This window comes from Conger conger, chromosome 17 (assembly GCF_963514075.1).
Source record: "Conger conger chromosome 17, fConCon1.1, whole genome shotgun sequence".
In the NCBI taxonomy this organism is placed as follows: domain Eukaryota; kingdom Metazoa; phylum Chordata; class Actinopteri; order Anguilliformes; family Congridae; genus Conger; species Conger conger.
This window is the reverse complement of record NC_083776.1, coordinates 13161519-13180373: the sequence shown is the minus strand read 5'-3', so window position 1 is coordinate 13180373 and position 18855 is coordinate 13161519. Positions and strand designations below refer to the sequence as shown.

Genomic DNA, 18855 nt, shown 5'->3' with positions numbered 1-18855 from the left:
GACCTCCCAACATGCACCAGGGCTCAAAGAGCACGTCTGCAAACACCAGCCACAATCACTGGCCATCTTCCAGCAGAGACTGAACACCCACCTCTTCAGACTCCATCTTAGCTCCCCTCCCATCCTCACCCCTATCACATGCTGCTTTGATAACGTCAGAGATTGTAATCGCCGTGGTGTTATGACAGTTATCATAATGTATGTATTGTGTCGTGGTTCTAGGTTGGCATCAATGTTGCTAAATGGTTGGCATTTATATAGCCCCTTCATTCAAAGCGCTGTACAATTGATGCTTCTCATTCACCCATTCATACACACACTCACACACCAACAGCAATTGGCTGCCATGCAAGGCGCCGACCAGCTCGTCAGGAGCATTTGGGGGTTAGGTGTCTTGCTCAGGGACACTTCAACACACCCAGGAAGGGATCGAAGCGGCAACCCTCCGACTGCAAGACGACTGCTCTTACCGCCTGAGCCAATGTCACCCCATTGTCATGTCCACACATTGATCTAGGAGTGTCCTCAGCCAGGATTTAGTCACTGTTGCTCATAACTCAGGGGCATACTTCTCTTCGCTCCTATTGTTCAGTGCTGTGGATAAGAGTGTCTGCGTCTGCTTAATGGGGGACTGAGCGGGGGAGCCGGAGTGGGGTGGTCCCGGCTGTTTATTTTACGGAGAGCCAGTCTGGCTGGAAAAGCAAGTGCAAGCTTGCTGTAAGGGAAACATGGAAAGGAACATGATATTGTGCACAACCGACACATTCTTTTTGTGTTGTAGAAGGGAAGCTAGGAGATTTTTATTTATTTGATTTTTTTTATCTTTGATTAAGATGAATGTTTGTGAGGCAGCGTGCCGTATGGTGAGAGAGTCTCCTCTTCCTCGTGTTTCAGGCCTGAAGAGCGGCTGGCTGCCCCACCCTCCCGCGCTCCCCCCCCGGCCCCTGGCCACGCAGGTATGCCGCCCGCCCGCCCGGAACATTCTGTGCCTGATCCCACAGCTGGGCCTGTAATCCATCGGAGGCTCCCCTTTTTCACAGCTCGTCAACTGGGAGACCTCTTGGGAAAACCCTGGGAGTGGCATCATTGGACCAGCAGGGGGCAGTCTACCCTCTGGACAAAATTGTAAAGCCCAGGCCATGTCCAAGCAGATCACAGATTATCTACTATTATGCATACAAGTTGTATACTCAATAGTAGGCAAGTAGGCTGTTTCGGATGCTGCCCATGCCTATATCCACTTTTACCTTGTATGGATGATGGGCTACAAAATTTGCAGCATCCTCTACCAGCCTTGAATACCCAGGTTAAATTATGGTCTGATACAATGACAATTACACAAAACTCTTCTGCATTTCACCGCTTGATAGTATATGATAATCCTTTCTGATAAAGGATCTCTTGCTTTAAACCTGGTTTCAGGTCCCACACTTTGCACCCGCCGGGGAGAAAAGAACCCAGAATGCCGTGCAGCAGCCGAACTTCGCTGACTTCAGCAAGTTCAGAGAGGAGGTGAGGCGTTTCTCTCTCTCTCTCTCTCTCTCTCTCTCAAATGGGGAGAAAAGGTTTATGCTTCCGTGTGTCATTTTAGTGTATGAGAATATTCTTTGTTTCTGCTTATTTTGTCAGTTAGGTGAGGTGAATGAACAATGAAAGATGAATTGTGCTATGGAGTCCAATCTTTCAAGTCCTACTAATTTCTGTCAGTGGTTCTCAGTGGGTTGGCACTGAATGATGAGGATGTCTTCAGGGGGAGAAGAAGACTTGCGTCATAAAATACTAATAATGATTAAAACAATAATTTTTCTTATAATGTCCCAGTTCCTTACTAACACCTCATCAGGTTTATTTTCTGGCATCTTAAAACTATTTTAGCAAAACCCATTAATATGTTAACATTTCTCTTGATTTATTTTTACATATTTTTTCTGATAACCCACTCCAGTCGAGTGATTCAGTTCTGTCACACATAAAGCAGTAATTCGTCCATGGTCTTATCTGAGAAGGTTTAGGTTTTTCTTCTACCCCAGCACTAAAGCACTTGATTCAACTAATCAAAGTCTCGTAGAACTTGGAAGTTGAACCGGGTGTTTCAGGCCTCTTATATCGGGTCAGGCCGTGAAAACAAATCTTTCCTTTAGGATGTGTCACAGTCTGAGCACAATTAATCTTGGGCTCCATACTGTGGGTGTCAGGCACAATGCGGTGCGCTGGCGTATTAGATTTCAGTCACCACAGGCACTTTCTGAAAAAGGAGACATGATATCGCTCACTCCTGCTTCACAGGCCTCCGAAGACATCAATTGTAGAAGCAGGCAATTACTGAGGCAGCAGAAAAGCCCTTTGCCAGGCCAAATAATTCAAATGCTCTATTTCACCCTGTCCTCGTCCCTCTTTTGTTGTGTTTGAGGGGCTGGGACAGGGCCCCATAAACGTGTCACTCCACCCGTTGTCTTTTAAACGTAATGTTTCCGTGGGCTGAATGGCGGCAGCCCCGATTGGGGAATTAGTCACACGGGACTGACAGTTACATGAATCATAAAGATAGGGCCCCGTACTTAAACAGCTCTGCTCTGAGTGCTCTGTGGATGTACAGATCTCACATCCACGTGTCCCCTTCTGTGTCCTTTCCATTCTCTCCTACCTTCATCTCTCTTTGCATTGTGGGAGAACGTACGTGTAGGGATTATATTGGTAGCCCCTAAGAAAAACATCTCATTCCAGTAGGTTTCAGCTAAATATTCTATTTTCAGACCAGGAAACGTTTACCCTGAATGCTAAAATGGTATTCTCAGAAAAGATATACAGTATATGGATATGTATCGGGATGATGTATACTGAAGCTTTCTGTGTTAGAGCAGTGCATTGTGGGGTTTAATGAGGCTCTGTGTGTTAACAGTGGGGTAAAGTGGGGGTTTATTGCAGCTGCATGTTACAGCAGTACATTGTGGAGTATTTTTACTGAGTAACTTGTGTTAAGGCACTGCATTGTGGGGATGATATTCACTGCAGCTGTATGTTAGAGCAGTGCATTGTGGGAATGATATTAACTGCAGTACAGTAGAGCAGTGCATTGCGGGATGGTATTCTCTGTGGTACAGTAGAGCAGTGCATTTTGAGAATGGTATTCACTGCAGCTGTATGTTAGAGCAGTGCATTGTGGGGATGATATTCACTGCAGCTGTATCTTAGAGCAGTGCATTGTGGGGATAATATTCATTGCAGCTGTGTGTTAGAGCAGTGCATTATGGGGATTATATTCGCTGCGGTGCAGCTGAGCAGTGCATTGTGGGGAGGATATTCGCTACTGTGCAGTAGAGCAGTGCATTGTGGGGAGGATATTCGCTGCGGTGCAGTAGAGCAGTGCATTGTGGGGCTGATATTCGCTGCGGTGCAGTAGAGCAGTGCATTGTGGGACTGATATTCGCTGCGGTGCAGTAGAGCAGTGCATTGTGGGGCTGATATTTGCTGCGGTGCAGTAGAGCAGTGCATTGTGGGGCTGATATTTGCTGCGGTGCAGTAGAGCAGTGCATTGTGGGGAGGACATTCGCTGCAGCTGTAGACGAGCTGCCCTGGTTCATCATTAATCATCTCCCATCTACGGCTCAGTCATTCCGCCCCGCCACGCCTGAGTCTCACATCCTGAATTGCCTGTGGCCTTTGCTTTTCCGCTGTCACATCTCGCCGTGCTTCATCTCGTACACGGGAAAGTGCTCAGAACAGCCTGCCCTGGCCCATATCGCAGTCTCGTATCACATTTCTGTGGCTCATTTCTCAGAGCTCTGTCTTTACGGGAGACAAATAAAAATGTAAAGTCATAGCTGTGTGCAGCCTTCATCCGACGCATTTAGAGCATGATAGTGTCAGCAGGTTCGTTCTCTTCAAGGACTTTGACATCTCTTTGCTATAAAGGGTTCAGGCTCTAAGAAGCAATAGGGTTATGAGGCTTCGCAAACTTCCAAAATGAGCCAAATATGTGATTTAAACTACACATATCAATTTGTTAGAGCAAGCGATCTTTTTAATTGGCTCATACCGTATATTATATCAAAGACTGACAGTTGCATAGTAGCTTTTCCCATGTGGAGGGTGTGTTAAGCCTCCTGTCGCTTGTTATGAGAAAAAACTCAGAAGCATTCACACTTTGAACTACATACTGTGCTGTTTTGTTATTTTCAGACAGACATCTGTCCAGTGTGTGTATGAAATGCAGAAATGTGGAATGTAGAACATTCAAGGTTCGCTAAGGACACATCTGTGTGTTCATGTGCATATGTGTGAGTTTGGGGGGGTGGGGGGGGGTGGTAGGTAGGGGTTTAGTTTAGTATCAGTTTAGTCTCATTTTACTGTAGAAAAATATTTTCTTTGAAAACATTTTTTCATTTGGCATTCATTTTTAGAATGTTAACCTTTTTGTTGTTTTACCAGGGATCTATCCAAAGCACAATGTCATAGTTTTTAGAACTAGCTATGAAATTTTCATGAGAAAATGTAATGAAATATTTAATGAATAAAATTCAATATGACATTTTTATTCCACCTCGCCAGATAAGAAGAGGCCAGTTGGCATTTCTTCATTGGAATCTCCCTGGGAATCTATTACTATTTTCAGAGAAAATAAAAGCTGAAAATGCCAAAGTGTTTTATTGGCCACACCTAGAACTTACAAACTTACTGTAACAGTTCCACAGAGATGGTGTGTCTGTCCAATCAATCACTCTCCCTAATGTTAATTTCCACATAGTTTTAGATGTTCCCTCAAACGTTTGGTTAGGTGGCCTCTCAAGATGATTTCAGGATGAGTCCGTATTAAACGCTGGCAGATCTGTGGATTTCTGTATGGATAGAATGTGTTTTCACGTGCGGATGAGTCCTTATTAAACGCTGGCAGATCTGTGGATTCCTGTATGGATAGAATGTGTTTTCACGTGAGGATGAGTCCTTATTAAACGCTGGCAGGTCTTTGGATTCCTGTATGGATAGAATGTGTTTTCACGTGAGGATGAGTCCTTATTAAACGCTGGCAGGTCTTTGGGTTCCTGTATGGATAGAATGTGTTTTCACGTGTGAGCTAGAATGTCCCACAGAGTGACATCACGAGTTCTCACCGTCCTGATTCTACTCACATATCAATAACAGACCACATTAATCATGGTGATGCGCACTCACCACTGTATTACCAACAAAGAGCTCAAAGGTTGGATTTATCTCATTAGTTCTTGGCAGGCTCGTGCCGTTTCACATGACCACATCCATTGAAATTATTTTTGTCGTTCCTGCAGTTTTCATTGTAGCGTTTTATAGTTTTTTCGTGAAACTTGGCGAAGGACATGTCTATGGTGTAATCTCTGTGAGGTTGTGAATTACGAGGCTGTGGCGTTTGTGGTCTTCCCCAAAAAAGATAAGAATGTACAGACTCGAGGACGCTGTCTGGGCAGCATGCCAGGGGTTCGTCCATGCATCCTGTGTGTGTGTGTGTGTGTGTGTGTGTGTATGTGAGCACATGTGTGCGTCTGTGTGTATGTGAGTGCGTGTGTGTGTGTATGTGAGCGCATGTGTGTATATGTTTGTGCACGTGTGTGTGTATGCGTACGCACGTGTGTGCGTGTGTGTATGTGAGCGCATGTGTGTGTATGTGTATGTGTGCGTGTGTGTGTGTGTGCACGTGAGTGTGTGTGTTTGAGTGTGTGTGTGTGTGTATGTGTGCCCAGTTGGGTGTGTGTGTATGCGAGCGTACGTGTGTGTGTGTATGCGCATGCACGAGTGTGTTTGTGTATGCATGTGCTTGTGTGTGTGTGTGTTTGTGTGTGTATGTAAAAGGGGGCAGGGCATGTACTACACTGTACTTATGAGCGTTTGCCTATTTTATTGTGCTCCTGTCAGTCCTCAACAACCTGCTGCTATCTGTTGATCCTCTTTTTGCATTCATTGCAGTTTTGACTCCTCTCTGTACTTGATGTAACTAGATGTTTCTGTTTCATGTGGTTATGCACCTGTTTTAGTTTGTATAGAAATCTGCTCTTCTCTCTGCTAGGTAACTACTAACAGACTGTAAAAATAAATATTATAAAAGTATTTATTGAGACTGACTTTCGTGTTGAGGATGACCCTCACAAAGAGTGGCTAGCATAGTCAAGCCTTCATCATGAATATCTACGTATATTTCATATTTTCATGCTTTACTGCCATTTTGACATTATACTGGCTGCTGGGACACTCACTTCTGAAGTGTGTGGATGAGGAAACGCTGCTGTTACAGCCATCTCACTGGCTCTGTCCTTGTTACACTTAAGTTTACCACATGTTTGTACTGTTTAACAGCCCAGGCACTAGATGGCGCTGTTCTGTGTTCTTGTTATTTTTCACTGTGAATTTGAGGGTCTACAGCAGGGGCCATCAACTCTGGCCATCAAATCGAAAATCCAGCCCTGGTTTTTTTCTCTCCCGTGTAATTGGTGCTACTGACCAGAGTGACCAGTCTTCACACCTGAAAACCAGCAGTTCTCAGCCTTTGAGGACCATGAGTTGCTGATCCCTGTTGCCTTCTGGGTGGTCTTCCCTTGGTAGATAGGGTCACATCAAGCAGAATGGGCAAGGATTGGTACTTCCATCCAAGCTGTGAACTTTTCCCATTTGCCTAATATCCAATGGAAATGTACACACCATAGCCTGGACCGTACATCTATCAATATGAATATCACAACTTTGCACTGCACACAGCTGGGAACACAGAGGCTCAGAGTGGCAGGTTATTACCAGCCAAACGTTACGCATTTATGATACATACAGACACACACTCAAACACACATACATGCACACACACACATGCACTCATACACATGCACACACACACATAGCATTCACAAGGGCGGCCTGTAGCATTGTGGTTAAGGTAGACACGCAAGCTCGGTGGTTTGATCCCTGGTGTAGCCGCAATAAGGTCGGTGGTTCGATCCCCGGTGACATCCGCACAGCCGTTGGGCCCTTGCTCAAGGCCCTTAACCCTCTGTTGCTCCAGGGGAGGAGTCTCTCCTGAGTCTAATCAACTGTACGTCGCTCTAGATAAGAGCGTCTGCCAAATGCCATTAATGTAATGAGTCTGGTATGATGAATCCAGTCACACAAAGGGGGTGTTGTGGTGAGCTGTAGTATGGCAACAAGGTTTTTTGTTCAAATTTGTTGGTTTCTGTTTGGTTTTTGTTCCTTTAAGTTCACATTTACAAGGGTTGACAGACACCCCCAAGCCTGTTTTGCTGATTATTCATCCACAGACATCAGCAGTTCTCAGTGCTGACGCTACGTTTACAGTGTCTGCTACAAATAGTAAAAGGCTAATTTTTAACAGACATAGACTCTGAGAATTATATTGAGTCTTATGTTTACATGGACCACAGTGCTCAGAACTTTATCGTTGTAAAAACGTTCACAAAATGATCACTTGTAACCACAAGAATGATGTTTGTCTGGAAGGCAGTTTCATTTAAAGAACACCCAGAGCTTTTCTCAATGAAAAAATATCTATTGTTTACAGTACAGTTAATATTCTGTAAAGAAAACCTGAGCTTGAAAGGAACTGCCCTTTCACGGTCAATGTATCAGTGATTGATACAGTCAGCCATACTCTTTTCCTGGGTTGTTTCTCATAGATCAACTTGTTTTCTCTTAAAACAATTTTTAGGTTCGCATATTCAGTGCAGTGCATACATGTGAAGGAACTCATGGTGCATGGTATTTAGGAGAACAATTGTTGAGAAACACACTTCTGGTCCAATAAAATAGTTCCGATTATTGTAATATGTAGCAATATGATTCGGTTTGGTTGCTGTTTGTGAATATTGACTTTGTACATTCTGTGCAAAAATGAAATGTTTTTTTTTTCGTTTTACCTAATTGAGGAGAAATGGCTACACATGATGGTATTGTGTACTTTGTGACTTAATACTATTTTTAGTGAGGGAAAATTATTTATAATAAGTCGAGAACAAGGGCCTCCTCAGTTTTCTCAGTCTATCCTGGCGTTTGTGAGGGACTCATTTTAAATGGGTGTTTACAGCAGAGTTTGCTGAAAAATCGCGGTGACATACCAGCACCAGGCAGGAGGAGTAAATCAGCGGCGGTGACAGGCGAACCTCACCTTCATCGTTCAGGAGCTGGAGAGCGCGACAGGGACATCGCCGGGGAGGACATTAAATCTCTCCGTCTGAGGGGGATGGACCGGATTTATTGGCGTAAAAAATGAACAGCATTTCATTTTGTCACGTTTATTATCCGCCAAGGTTGGATGAGCCCCTCCCAAACCCCACGCCGGGCTGTGCTTGGGCACGGGGGGGTACCGAGGCCCCGCACCAATGACAGGGCCTCCGAGCCTTGGCTTTATTTAGGGCCGGGTTCCAGGGGACCCTGAGGCCTGGGTGACAAAGTGTGTGTCCCCTCTGTCCCCAGGAGGAGGGCTCGCCGAACGCAGGAGAACAGACCCCCCCCAGCAAGGCCAGCACTGCCAGCACTGAGGATATCGCCCCCGCCAAACCGGTCAGAGCCACTTCCTGCGCGTTACTGACACCAGTATTTACTACACAGGTTTTCCCAAAACAGAAGCATTTTTGTTCATGTTTAGCTGAAAACACTCAAGGTTCTGCAGGGGTTCCCACATTGTACGGGTGCCTAAAGAGTTACTGTTTTAAATACATGCTACTGTAAATAGTTATTCATAAGGGATTTTATTTCCTGTTCTGCTTTCACTGGGAGATGTACAGTGCCATTCAGAGGAGAAATAAGTGTCTTAATCTTAGAGAATGTGTTCTGAGAATCACAGTGTAGACCCTGCACTACAGTACACTGCAAAATAAAATATGCTTAATAAAAAAATACAAAATATAATATAATATGCTTGCTTTTCTTACAAATATTATAACAATATATATTATGAGATTCTATAATATTTTGTATTAGGTTTTGTTTTTTGTTTTTTATTAAAAATATCTTCAATATTGTGGAAATTGATGATTCCATATCCATAATGAATTAAAAAGGTAAATGTGATCTTAGTGCAGTATCCTGCTCCTGCTTTGAGATCCTGTATGAGTATGGATCCAGCTGAAATGTGCTCTGTGTTCCAGGAGGGCACGCTCGCTCAGCCTCCTCAGAAGCCATTCCGGAGGAAGTATCGCTCAGACAGCCAGAACCTGGAGCCAGCCCCAGCCACGCCCGTTCCGCCCACCCCCTCCTCCGCCCCTGCGTCTGCCCCGTCCGCTGCTGCCACCAAACCGTCCCAAAAGTACGAGGAGAAGGACACACACACTACAGAGAACATCAGAAGGCCACTCGTGGTCTTTTGAAAAACAGAAAAATATATATATTACATTACATTACATTAATGGCATTTGGCAGACGCTCTTATCCAGAGCGACATACAGCAAAGTGCACACCCATAACCAGGGATAAGTGCACTGAAAGACCCTAGAGGGAAGTACAATTTCTCCCTCAATATAACTCATATACCGTATATGCAACTGAATTGAGTGGCAGTATAGTGTCACAATGAGGGAACTTGAGCTTGTGACTCGAAAGTTTGCAGGTGTGGTTCTGAATTTCATATCAGTGAACATCCTGATGTTTAATGGATTGTGTGGAAAGAAAAAAAAGAAAAAATTAAGCTATGTAAATTGCTTTAGATAAGCTTACCTGCCAGATGGCTTAACATTATTCATTCGGTTCATGTACAGTAGCTTTCTTTTTTCCATCTTGGGTTCTGTTCCAGAGGGTGTATCATCAAAACATGTTTATTTTTGGGATGACATTTCCAGCCGAATGTCCCAGTTATCGGAGGCGGTGATACGGCGGGGCGCTGCAGTTTCGTCTCCAGGGACGGCAGTTGTGAGCCAGATTGTGTTGTATATTTGAGAGGATAGGTCCTGAGCTCAGCAGCTGCTGTGAAAGCAGATTTAAGGCGGTGATAGAGGTGTGTAAACGTAGATGTAACGCGATGACTGCGACATATGCCACCGCGCTGCCCTAACCGGCTTAGCTGGTAACTGTGAAGGAGGTTTTCTTTAGAAAACGATCTGTAGGGATAAGAGTTCACCGGTCTGGGTGAATATTTCCGCTCTGTTTTTTGCAGGCTGCCCTCCAGACAGAAGAAGGAAATCCAGACGGCCATCCGCAAGAACAAGGAGGCCAACGCGGTGCTGACCCGACTCAACAGCGAACTCCAACAGCAGCTCAAGGTCAGGGCGTGTCTATGTCTCTCGTTGCTGAGGTCATCACTGTGTGACTCTCGGACACCGATGAGATCATCTTCCTGAGACACAGCCTCACTTCTCAGGCTTATAATCGTTCACTGCTACAATAAGACCCTGACCAGGTTGACACTCTTATCTGAGATATGTGCACCAAAATTCTGCACATGAACCGAATACTTCTCTTGACAAATCATGATCTAATCAAAGTGGGGCATTTGAAGGCAATCTGAAAGGCTGACCTGTAACATAATTCTGGCTAATGCTGTACTTTCTAAGACCAATCAAATTGCAGGAATGCAGTCCTAAATACTGCAACCTCTTTTCAAACGTTGTAGATACAAAGGGTTCAGGTTTCTCCCTTCCTGTACCTTCCTTTCTTCACGACTCCTTCTGAACACCATGAACAAGGAGGAGAATGAGGAGCAGATAAAGAAACAAGAGCGGGGGAAGTTTTTATAAGAATTTGGACATCCGCATTCACTCCAGTGTCATACTGAGGTGCCATTGTTCATGGGTGACATTGAAACCTCCAGCACACTCAGTGTACGCTCTGTCTCTGCTATGTATTGACCAGACTTTAATTAGAAATAGCACTGAGTGATTCTATTATATTAATAAAATCACAAATAAATGACACATCGTTCAAGGATGACCTCCCTCCTCCCACGCACATAGACACACACAAAGACACACACACCATCAATACCTGCCCAATGAATCCCCATCACTCCAGTGCACAATAAGCACACTGAGTGGCTTATTGTGTCAGAGAGACCGGTGAGCACACACATTACACAGGCCTGAAAAATGTGACTGCAGAGATGATGTTGTTTTGAGTTTGATTTGTTTTTTGGGGCGGGGGAGTATTGAGCGTTTTTTGGGGGGTACCTATCCACTTGGAGATGGGGGTCCAGAAGCATTTGCGGGGGGCCCCTGCCCCTTCGGTGGTAACCAAGCAATACATTGGGGGTCCTCTGCAATAGTTTGAGCACACGTGATGTTTCCCTTGAGAAGGATGAGGTCACGAAAAGACCGCTCTTGCATGCCCGAGTGTGTGTTTTATCCGGTACTTGATGCCATTCCCAGACCCAAATAGCTCCCAGAGCTTAGAGTGGAAGCCTTTAGGTTGACCTCTTCTCTCATGCCTCCTCAGGTCCACCTGAGCATCGGTCTGCTGTGAATAACGCTGACCTGGTCTTGTATGGTGGCTCACTCCAATACACGGCTAGGATAAAACATTTCTGTATTCATAAGACTCCATTCATAGCTACTGTGCCTTCAACCTTCAGCAAAGGGGAGAGTGGCTGCAAAGGTTTACTGAATGAAAATATACATTCCATAGCTTTCTGGGGAGGCTTTCTGGAGTGCCTTCCTAAAATACCCTGGGGCTCTTCGGCATTTGCAACTGCCCCCTCCAAAATAGAGTCTCAGGCAGCTGGGCCAGTGCCCCCGCCCCGCATGCCCATGTGACAAGCATCCGGAGGTTCCCTGCGGTACTTCAAACTCGGGAAGAGGTCCCTCTCCCAGTGTACGCGTTAAGTGTCATGCGTCGTTGGTCATGCACAGGTAATTAAGCTGCCCTCACTGTTAGCAGCAGCAGCTAGTGTCTTCACCAGATCATGCATGAAACCAGCAAGTGCAGCACCACACAGCTCTTTCTCTGAATTATTTGTTGATTCATTTCATTTTTGTTGATTTTGTCTAGTGGTGCTTTTGTTTGGGGAAAACTGTGATGTTAGGGTGAAAGGTCGTGGGCCCCGGGAAATGTTTTGAGTGGCCGGTCTCTGTTTTTGCTGTCTGAGTCCTGCCAGGCTGGACTGGTTTCCGAGAAATATACTCCCGGATCGTGCCTTTGTGACGACAACCACACAGGGGCTGCAGTGCAGGTCGGGGTGTTCCGTGACCCGAAAGTGACCCCTTAAATCGAAACACGTGTTCAGATTCCCCCGCTCCTCTGCTGTCCCAGGAAAGTGCCTGGAGGACGGGGTCAGAGGTCAAGTGTTGTTTGTTTTGCCATAGGCAGGAGTGGGGCGTTGTCACATTCGTCTATGCTTAGGTCATTTCTCCCAATGGCAATCAGAAGAAGGAAGGGGGGAAAGAGGGAAGGGGTCATTTCAGATCACCCTCTCAACACCACACTGGAAAAACAATGAGCAGGTTTTTAATGGAACACAGATGGCCAGTCCTCCTGTCACTCTCCATGGTCTCCTCATGTGAGGAGCAGTGGTGTGCTGGATACAGAGGAGTTGGGGTGCTGCACCTCTTCTTTTCTAAAAACATTTTTGGAAATGTAAACCAATGCATATTTTTTGTTGAATGCGCTGCAACAAGTGTGCATGAACCTACCATGATAAAGGGGCAACATTTGCTCAGGTGGAAAGGGCGTCTGGCAGGGTTGCCGGTTCGATCCCGCCCTGGGTCTGTCGAAGTGTCCCTGAGCAAGACACCTAACCCCCAAATGCTGCTGATGAGCTGGTTGGTGCCTTGCATGGCAGCCAATCACCGTTGGTGTGTGAGTGCGTGTATGGATGGGTGAATGAAAAAGCATCAATTGTACAGCGCTGTATTTATTTATAGGCAACCATTTACTACTTACCGTAAAAGTCCATGACATACATAGCTGAGTCTCAATTGTAATGTTCATTTTTACATAAAACCTCAAATCAATGTTTATCTCCAGTTAGATAAACATTTAAAATGGTGTCTGGACCATTCTCAGTGTCTTCTTAACATTATTCACTAAGCAGCTCACTGTGCCCTCTAACGCTCACCTGTTCCCCCTCTCTCAGGACATCCACCAGGAGAGGATCACGCTGGAGTCCCAGCTGCAGGTGGTGCGTCCCGTCGCCCTCTGACCGTTCCCCCGGCCGGCCCCGCCCCGACCTCTCCCGACCCGTTCCATCCCACGCCGCCGCCCCCTCGACCTTCAACAACCTCCAACAACCGAATGGGACACCTGCTCCGCCTTGCACATGTTTGGTCGAGCGCCAGCTCATGCAAAAACTTGGACAGAGTTTATCTATTTTCAAACAAAGTCCCAATCACCATCTGAAAACAGTGTCCTTTTCTTTCCTGAAGGGATTCATTTGGACGATGAAGACTCAGATTGAAGATTCAAATTGAAGATTCAGATTCAGGCAAATCGATAAGCGGGCCCATACAGACCCTGTCTGGCACTGGGTTGTGCTTGCCTGAAGATTTAGGTGCATGTGCCAATGTGTTTTATTGAATGTCAAAGTGTGTATGTGCGTGCGTCTGTGTGTGTTTGTGTGAGTATGTTTCTCAAAGGACATCAAAGAGCAGAAGCTAGAGTCTAAGGACAACCCTAATAGAACCTAAAGGTCAAAGGTCAACAGCCAGTAACCCAACGGTGCAACAGGCTTACCACGGTAAAGTCAACATAAACCCTGACACTCGCACTGTGGTCAGAATTCTTCATTTTCCTTTTGAGATTTTACTTTATACCCCAACTGCATTCATGCATTTAATTCTTAGAGTATTCTCGCAACTGAAGATTCAGATTTCAGTTATACCACTGGAGAGTATCCAGTTCGGGCCTGTCTGCATTACTAAAATAAACTGTTCCTGTTACCATGGGGATTACATGTACAAATGATAGTGTGTACAGTGTTGTTTGAAGTTTGAGTAATCTTCACAGAGATGCAGATTCCCCTCTGAAGCCTCTCGGCTGACATCTGATCCTTTTTGTTGTTAATCTTATGAAAATGTCCTGAACCTTGAAATTCACAATGAACACTGACTCCCTCCACAGAGACTGAACTTTTGCTCGTCCATTTGCGGCAATGTCCTCGTTTCATTGTAGGGATAGAGAAAGGAGAAGGATCAAAGAATACATTCCTTAAGAAGGTGGAGTGAATCCTGTTGCATGATGGGAGGAATGCTGTGTTCGGTTGGTGCTCAGTTCTGAGCAGTGGTAGGGTGTAGTCTGTCTGATCGAGAGGTTTACTGGTGTTGGGTGACACACTTAAGATCAGCGGTAAGGCCAGGTTCTGATTGGTGGCCTGAATGGGACATCAACAGTTGTTCATTTACAGATCGCCTCTGCTCTCTCCCACATTGAAGGGCTCTGGTATTTTGTCCGCTTGAGATCGTATCTGGTCTGTCTGTGTTGCTTCCTCAAAGAACGTGAGCAGGCACAGTCTCATTCTGTTTCAAAGTGAGGTCTCAGAACAGCGTGTCATGTGTGAACAGAGGTGATGCCTCTGCTTATGTAAGAGAATGCATTTATTTTTCATTTCGAGAATTGCAGAAAGGAGCATGTTTTATATTGAGCAGCGAAGAGGCAAGAAAGATGACTAGTTCTGCATTTAAACGAACCGCACTGAAGAAATGTCTACTGTATGTGTTTAGAGATGTTTTACATGTGAAACGGGATGAAACATTTGCACTTTGTATTTCAGTCATACTCCCAACAGTTTTACCCAGTTTTACTCTAATGTCTTACCCAGAAATGATAAAATGAGATGAAATTAGGACCAAATGACAGCAGTCCTGGAGAAACTCAATCCCGTATATATTTTCAAATATATTTTTTAATCACAGAAAACAGAACACTTTGCAGCCATAATTTCTTTATGGTGTTGAAAACTTGAAGAAGACCTGGGAATGGAGCCCTGAATCTTAAAAATATTTTAGGCTTTCACTTAAAACCCTTCATTTTCCAACTTTATGTGGGTTATCAATGGTTCTCAGGACCCCTGTCAAATATACCAAGATAGTGGCTGCCATGATTCAAATTATTACGGTCATTAACTCGATTATCTAGGGTGGGAAGAAGCACAATCTGTTACTTTGCCTGAGAGAATGAGCTGATTTTAAAACGAGCTGTATTATGAGCAAGGCAAAGACATTTTAAACGTCTGTATCTGCAAATGTCTGTGACTTTTCTATGCAAACTGTGGTGCTGGACAAACTCGTTTTTGGCCAGGGTTTTTGATACATCTGTACAATCATGCTTGTATATAGGTAAAAAGAAAAAAAAGATTTTGTTGCCTTTTAGTTGCTTAAATTAAACTGTGAACAATCTGTGAACTCTTGACTAAAGTGGCATTTGTGACTGATTAATTTAAGTGACAGATGAAAATCAATGAACCTGAATGGACTGGTTCTTGAACTCTTATGGATTTACTGCACAAAGAAATATAGTTCCTGATTTACTTTCTTCCCAAACCTTCTTTAAGAGCCAGAGAGTAAGTAGGTGGATCAGCATTTCTGCAGAACCAGTGATCCAGTGAGTGGTTGGAGAACAGTGTTGACTTGTTTATCAAATGAATGAGAGTCACATGATGGAATCAGCAGTGGATTAGCTTGATTCATTTAATTGCAAACAGGATTCAGATGAATGAATCAGCTGATCAGTTTGGGAATCACATACCGCTTTCTGGTGGCCATTATGAACCACACAGTCACAGTTTTGTTCGTTCATTAATGGTGTTAAATGATCCTAAAACTGATGAAAAAATTGTTGGATGAAATTAGTTGAATTTGGCGCAAACCAATGTCAGCCATCCAGTTTTCCAAGATGTTCAGTATTATCAATTTCGATAAAAAGGTTATTTTTCCCCTGTAAACCATGGTTCCATATTTGTCCTATACTACTGCCATTAGCTGGTATCCTCCCAAATATTAAGTGGAAATAGCCTTGTTCAGTCAAAATACTACAGTGAGGTTTGTATAAGTATGAATTCCATACAGGAGAAAAAGGAAAATATTGACTTGTTTAGTGTGAACATTTTGTGTTCCAATGTGATTTTAGCTAGCCATGGTAAAAAGAAAGCTTTAGAAAGAAACGGGTCTGTGAAGCCAAAGCTAGTGACTGTTCATCCGTCAAGGTCCACCGCTGGTCTCCCACTAATGAAAGGATGCAGAATTTGATTACGGCACCCCTTGTGACACTAAATTGTAGAACAGGGGTTTTCACAGACAGCCGAAGCAATATTGGCCTGCCCCCCATCATAACCACAGGAGTATGGTGTAGAAAAGGAGGTGGGGACGTTACGTTTTAGCAGAATACGTTTCTTGAGCCAGAAATAAAAATAGAAAGAGTGGGGAAGGTGGAGTATTTTTTAATCGTGACACAGCTAAAAGGCTTTTGCACTGTATCTGCTAGGCCATGTATTTGCATATGCTTTTAATTCTGGCCCCAATGTGTAAAGATTGAAGGAGATAACATCTGTAGAAAACAACACTGTCTCTGTTAATTCACAGAGCTTTGAAAGCAGCTGCTGATGCTTGTATTCACTGTGGGTTCGTGCCATGTATTGGCAGAACATTTTATTTACATAAGCAGCCTGTTCTCGATATTTTAGCTCAGCACTAGAGCTAGCATTTTCACCTTTTATGTTTCCAGGAATACCAGCAACTTCCTTTATACCAGTATTCCTTTGATTACTGCAACTGTAAAGCAAGCATGTAAGTCATGGGTCTTGTTCGGAGAATTGCGTTCATAAGACATTGGCACAGCATTGGGGCCTGGGAGATAGATGGGGACAACAGTTATATTGCGTCAACAAGGTCCACTCGAAAAAAAAAACAGTTTGGTTCGAGACTTCATTCTGAAGTACTGAAGGCCTGGACAAAACAATCTGCAGTTATTGGATGTCCACGCTAAGACTAGGGATGCACCATTCACACAAGTCCTCGTAAAATGTTTTGTGCTTTGTGTTATTTTTTTATGAGAACTGTGTAACGTGGCCACAAACTCCCCCCTTTTAACAGGACAGTCAAACTCATGTTATGGAAAAAATTGTTATTTCTTAATTACATTACTTACATTAATGGCATTTGCAGGTGCTCTTATCCAGAGCGACGTACAGTTGATTAGACTTAGCTGGAGACAATCCTCCCCTGGAGCAATGCAGGCTTAAGGGCCTTGCACAAGGGCCCAACAGCTGTGCGGATCTTATTGTGGCTACACCGGGGATTGAACCAAGACCTTGTGGGTCCCAGTTATTTGTAAGGTTCTTTTACACCTCTTCATTCATTTCCAGCTGAGTGAGTATCTGTTTTCTTGCGTGCAAGAAGTCACCATGTTCTCCACTGCTCCGGCTGCTGGCTGTCTCTGCTGATTGACCTGTTAATATGGCACTTATGGGAGGTTTGAGTGGTGGTCAGAAGGCAGGCAATGTTTGGTTTTTCAGCACAGAGGTTTTTTACATTTCATCACAATACACAGTGTCTTTCTGGTCTGGCACAGGGGAGAGGAGGATGGAGCACAAAGGAGAGGGAGGGAGAGAGAGAGGAGGGGAGATGAGGGAAGGGGCCAGAAGGTGGAAGAGGGACATTTTTCTTTTTCCCTTGTTCCATTTGGTACATGTTATTTCAAGTAATACTTTGGCAATATAAGTGCATTGGCTACTTGTCATGCCAATAAAGCATGCAGAGATCTTTTGGGGAGGGAAGTGGGACATATTTTAAAAGCAGCTATTGATATATGTGCGACTTTATGTCTCTGTTGATGTATTTCCTGCCTACAAAGCATTTTGAATTTGAGACCGAGGGAGAGGGAGCTGCCCATCTAGAATGTGCCGATGAGCGTGTGAGCGTGTACCCTCCCCTAACACACATGACACATACACATGACACACACAGACCCACATGCACACATACATGCCCATGGATACACATATACACACACAGACACAAACACCATATGCAAACATGCATACACACATACACGCACACACGCATGCAAACACACATACACACACAAACACACATTCCCACACATGCACATATACATGCATGTACACACACTGACACAGACACACACACAGGACACACAGAGTCAGGATACAGCAGATTCACTGTTACTCTTTTTCTCTGACTTGCCAGTAGAGCCTGATGGATTTGTGGAGAGAGGCTGTTTGTCACATGGTTCTTGGTTCCGTGCACACACTCTCTTTCGACTGCCAGTCCACAGTTAACCAGGCCCTCATATCCTGCTGGCTTATTTCCCTGGGTTCAGCTTCAGTTCAGCCTGTTTCTGGAGTCTGCTCTGCATAATATCGCTGAGGAAAGCCGCCTTTCAAAATCTCCCAGCACCTGAAAACAAGTCTTCCACTCAACGTTTCATTTCCAGATTTCTGTTCTGGTGGTATCTACAGTGGTGACAGCACATCTGTTTAACTCCTCGGCCTAAAGAGGATGTGGTCCTGCATGTATTTACGTACTGGGAATTTTCCCTTATTGAACAACTTTTCATTCCATATATTTTCTCATGCAGCCATGTCCTGAAAAACATAGATTGGCAGAAAACACCAGCGAGCGGTATAATCTCAATAGCAATAGCCAGCACAGGCAGATTGCAGGCCCCTGATTGACCAAAGGGGGTGCTATTGAGTGAGGAGGCAGTGAAAGCCATTCCAACAGAAACATCTCTATGCTATGCTACACTCTGTACTTGGAAAAAAGTGTTCAGAAAGGGTTATTTGGCTTGATTCCATAGCGGAACCCTTTTTAGATCTCCATGGAACCCTATTAAAGGTGTGAAGTGTGAAAGCTCCCAGACAAAGAACCATTTTGCCTGACAAAGAACCATTTATCTAGATAAGGTTCTTCAATGGAATCAAAGGGTAGCCTTTATTACAGTGGTAAT

The 18855-nt window shown here is 44.4% G+C and overlaps 1 protein-coding gene across 1 annotated transcript in view; it reads left to right on the top strand.

Annotated features, from left to right (window-relative positions):
- reps2 (RALBP1 associated Eps domain containing 2) overlaps window positions 1-15290 on the top strand; it is a 51881-nt gene extending 36591 nt beyond the window's left edge. Inside the window, exons 15-20 of the mRNA XM_061225859.1 lie at window positions 895-956; window positions 1423-1512; window positions 8443-8529; window positions 9117-9274; window positions 10118-10223; window positions 13028-15290. Coding sequence (XP_061081843.1) covers window positions 895-956; window positions 1423-1512; window positions 8443-8529; window positions 9117-9274; window positions 10118-10223; window positions 13028-13093 — 569 coding nt within the window. The 3' untranslated portion in view covers window positions 13094-15290. The remainder of the gene's footprint in view (window positions 1-894; window positions 957-1422; window positions 1513-8442; window positions 8530-9116; window positions 9275-10117; window positions 10224-13027) is intronic.
- The last annotated feature ends 3565 nt before the right edge of the window (window positions 15291-18855 follow it).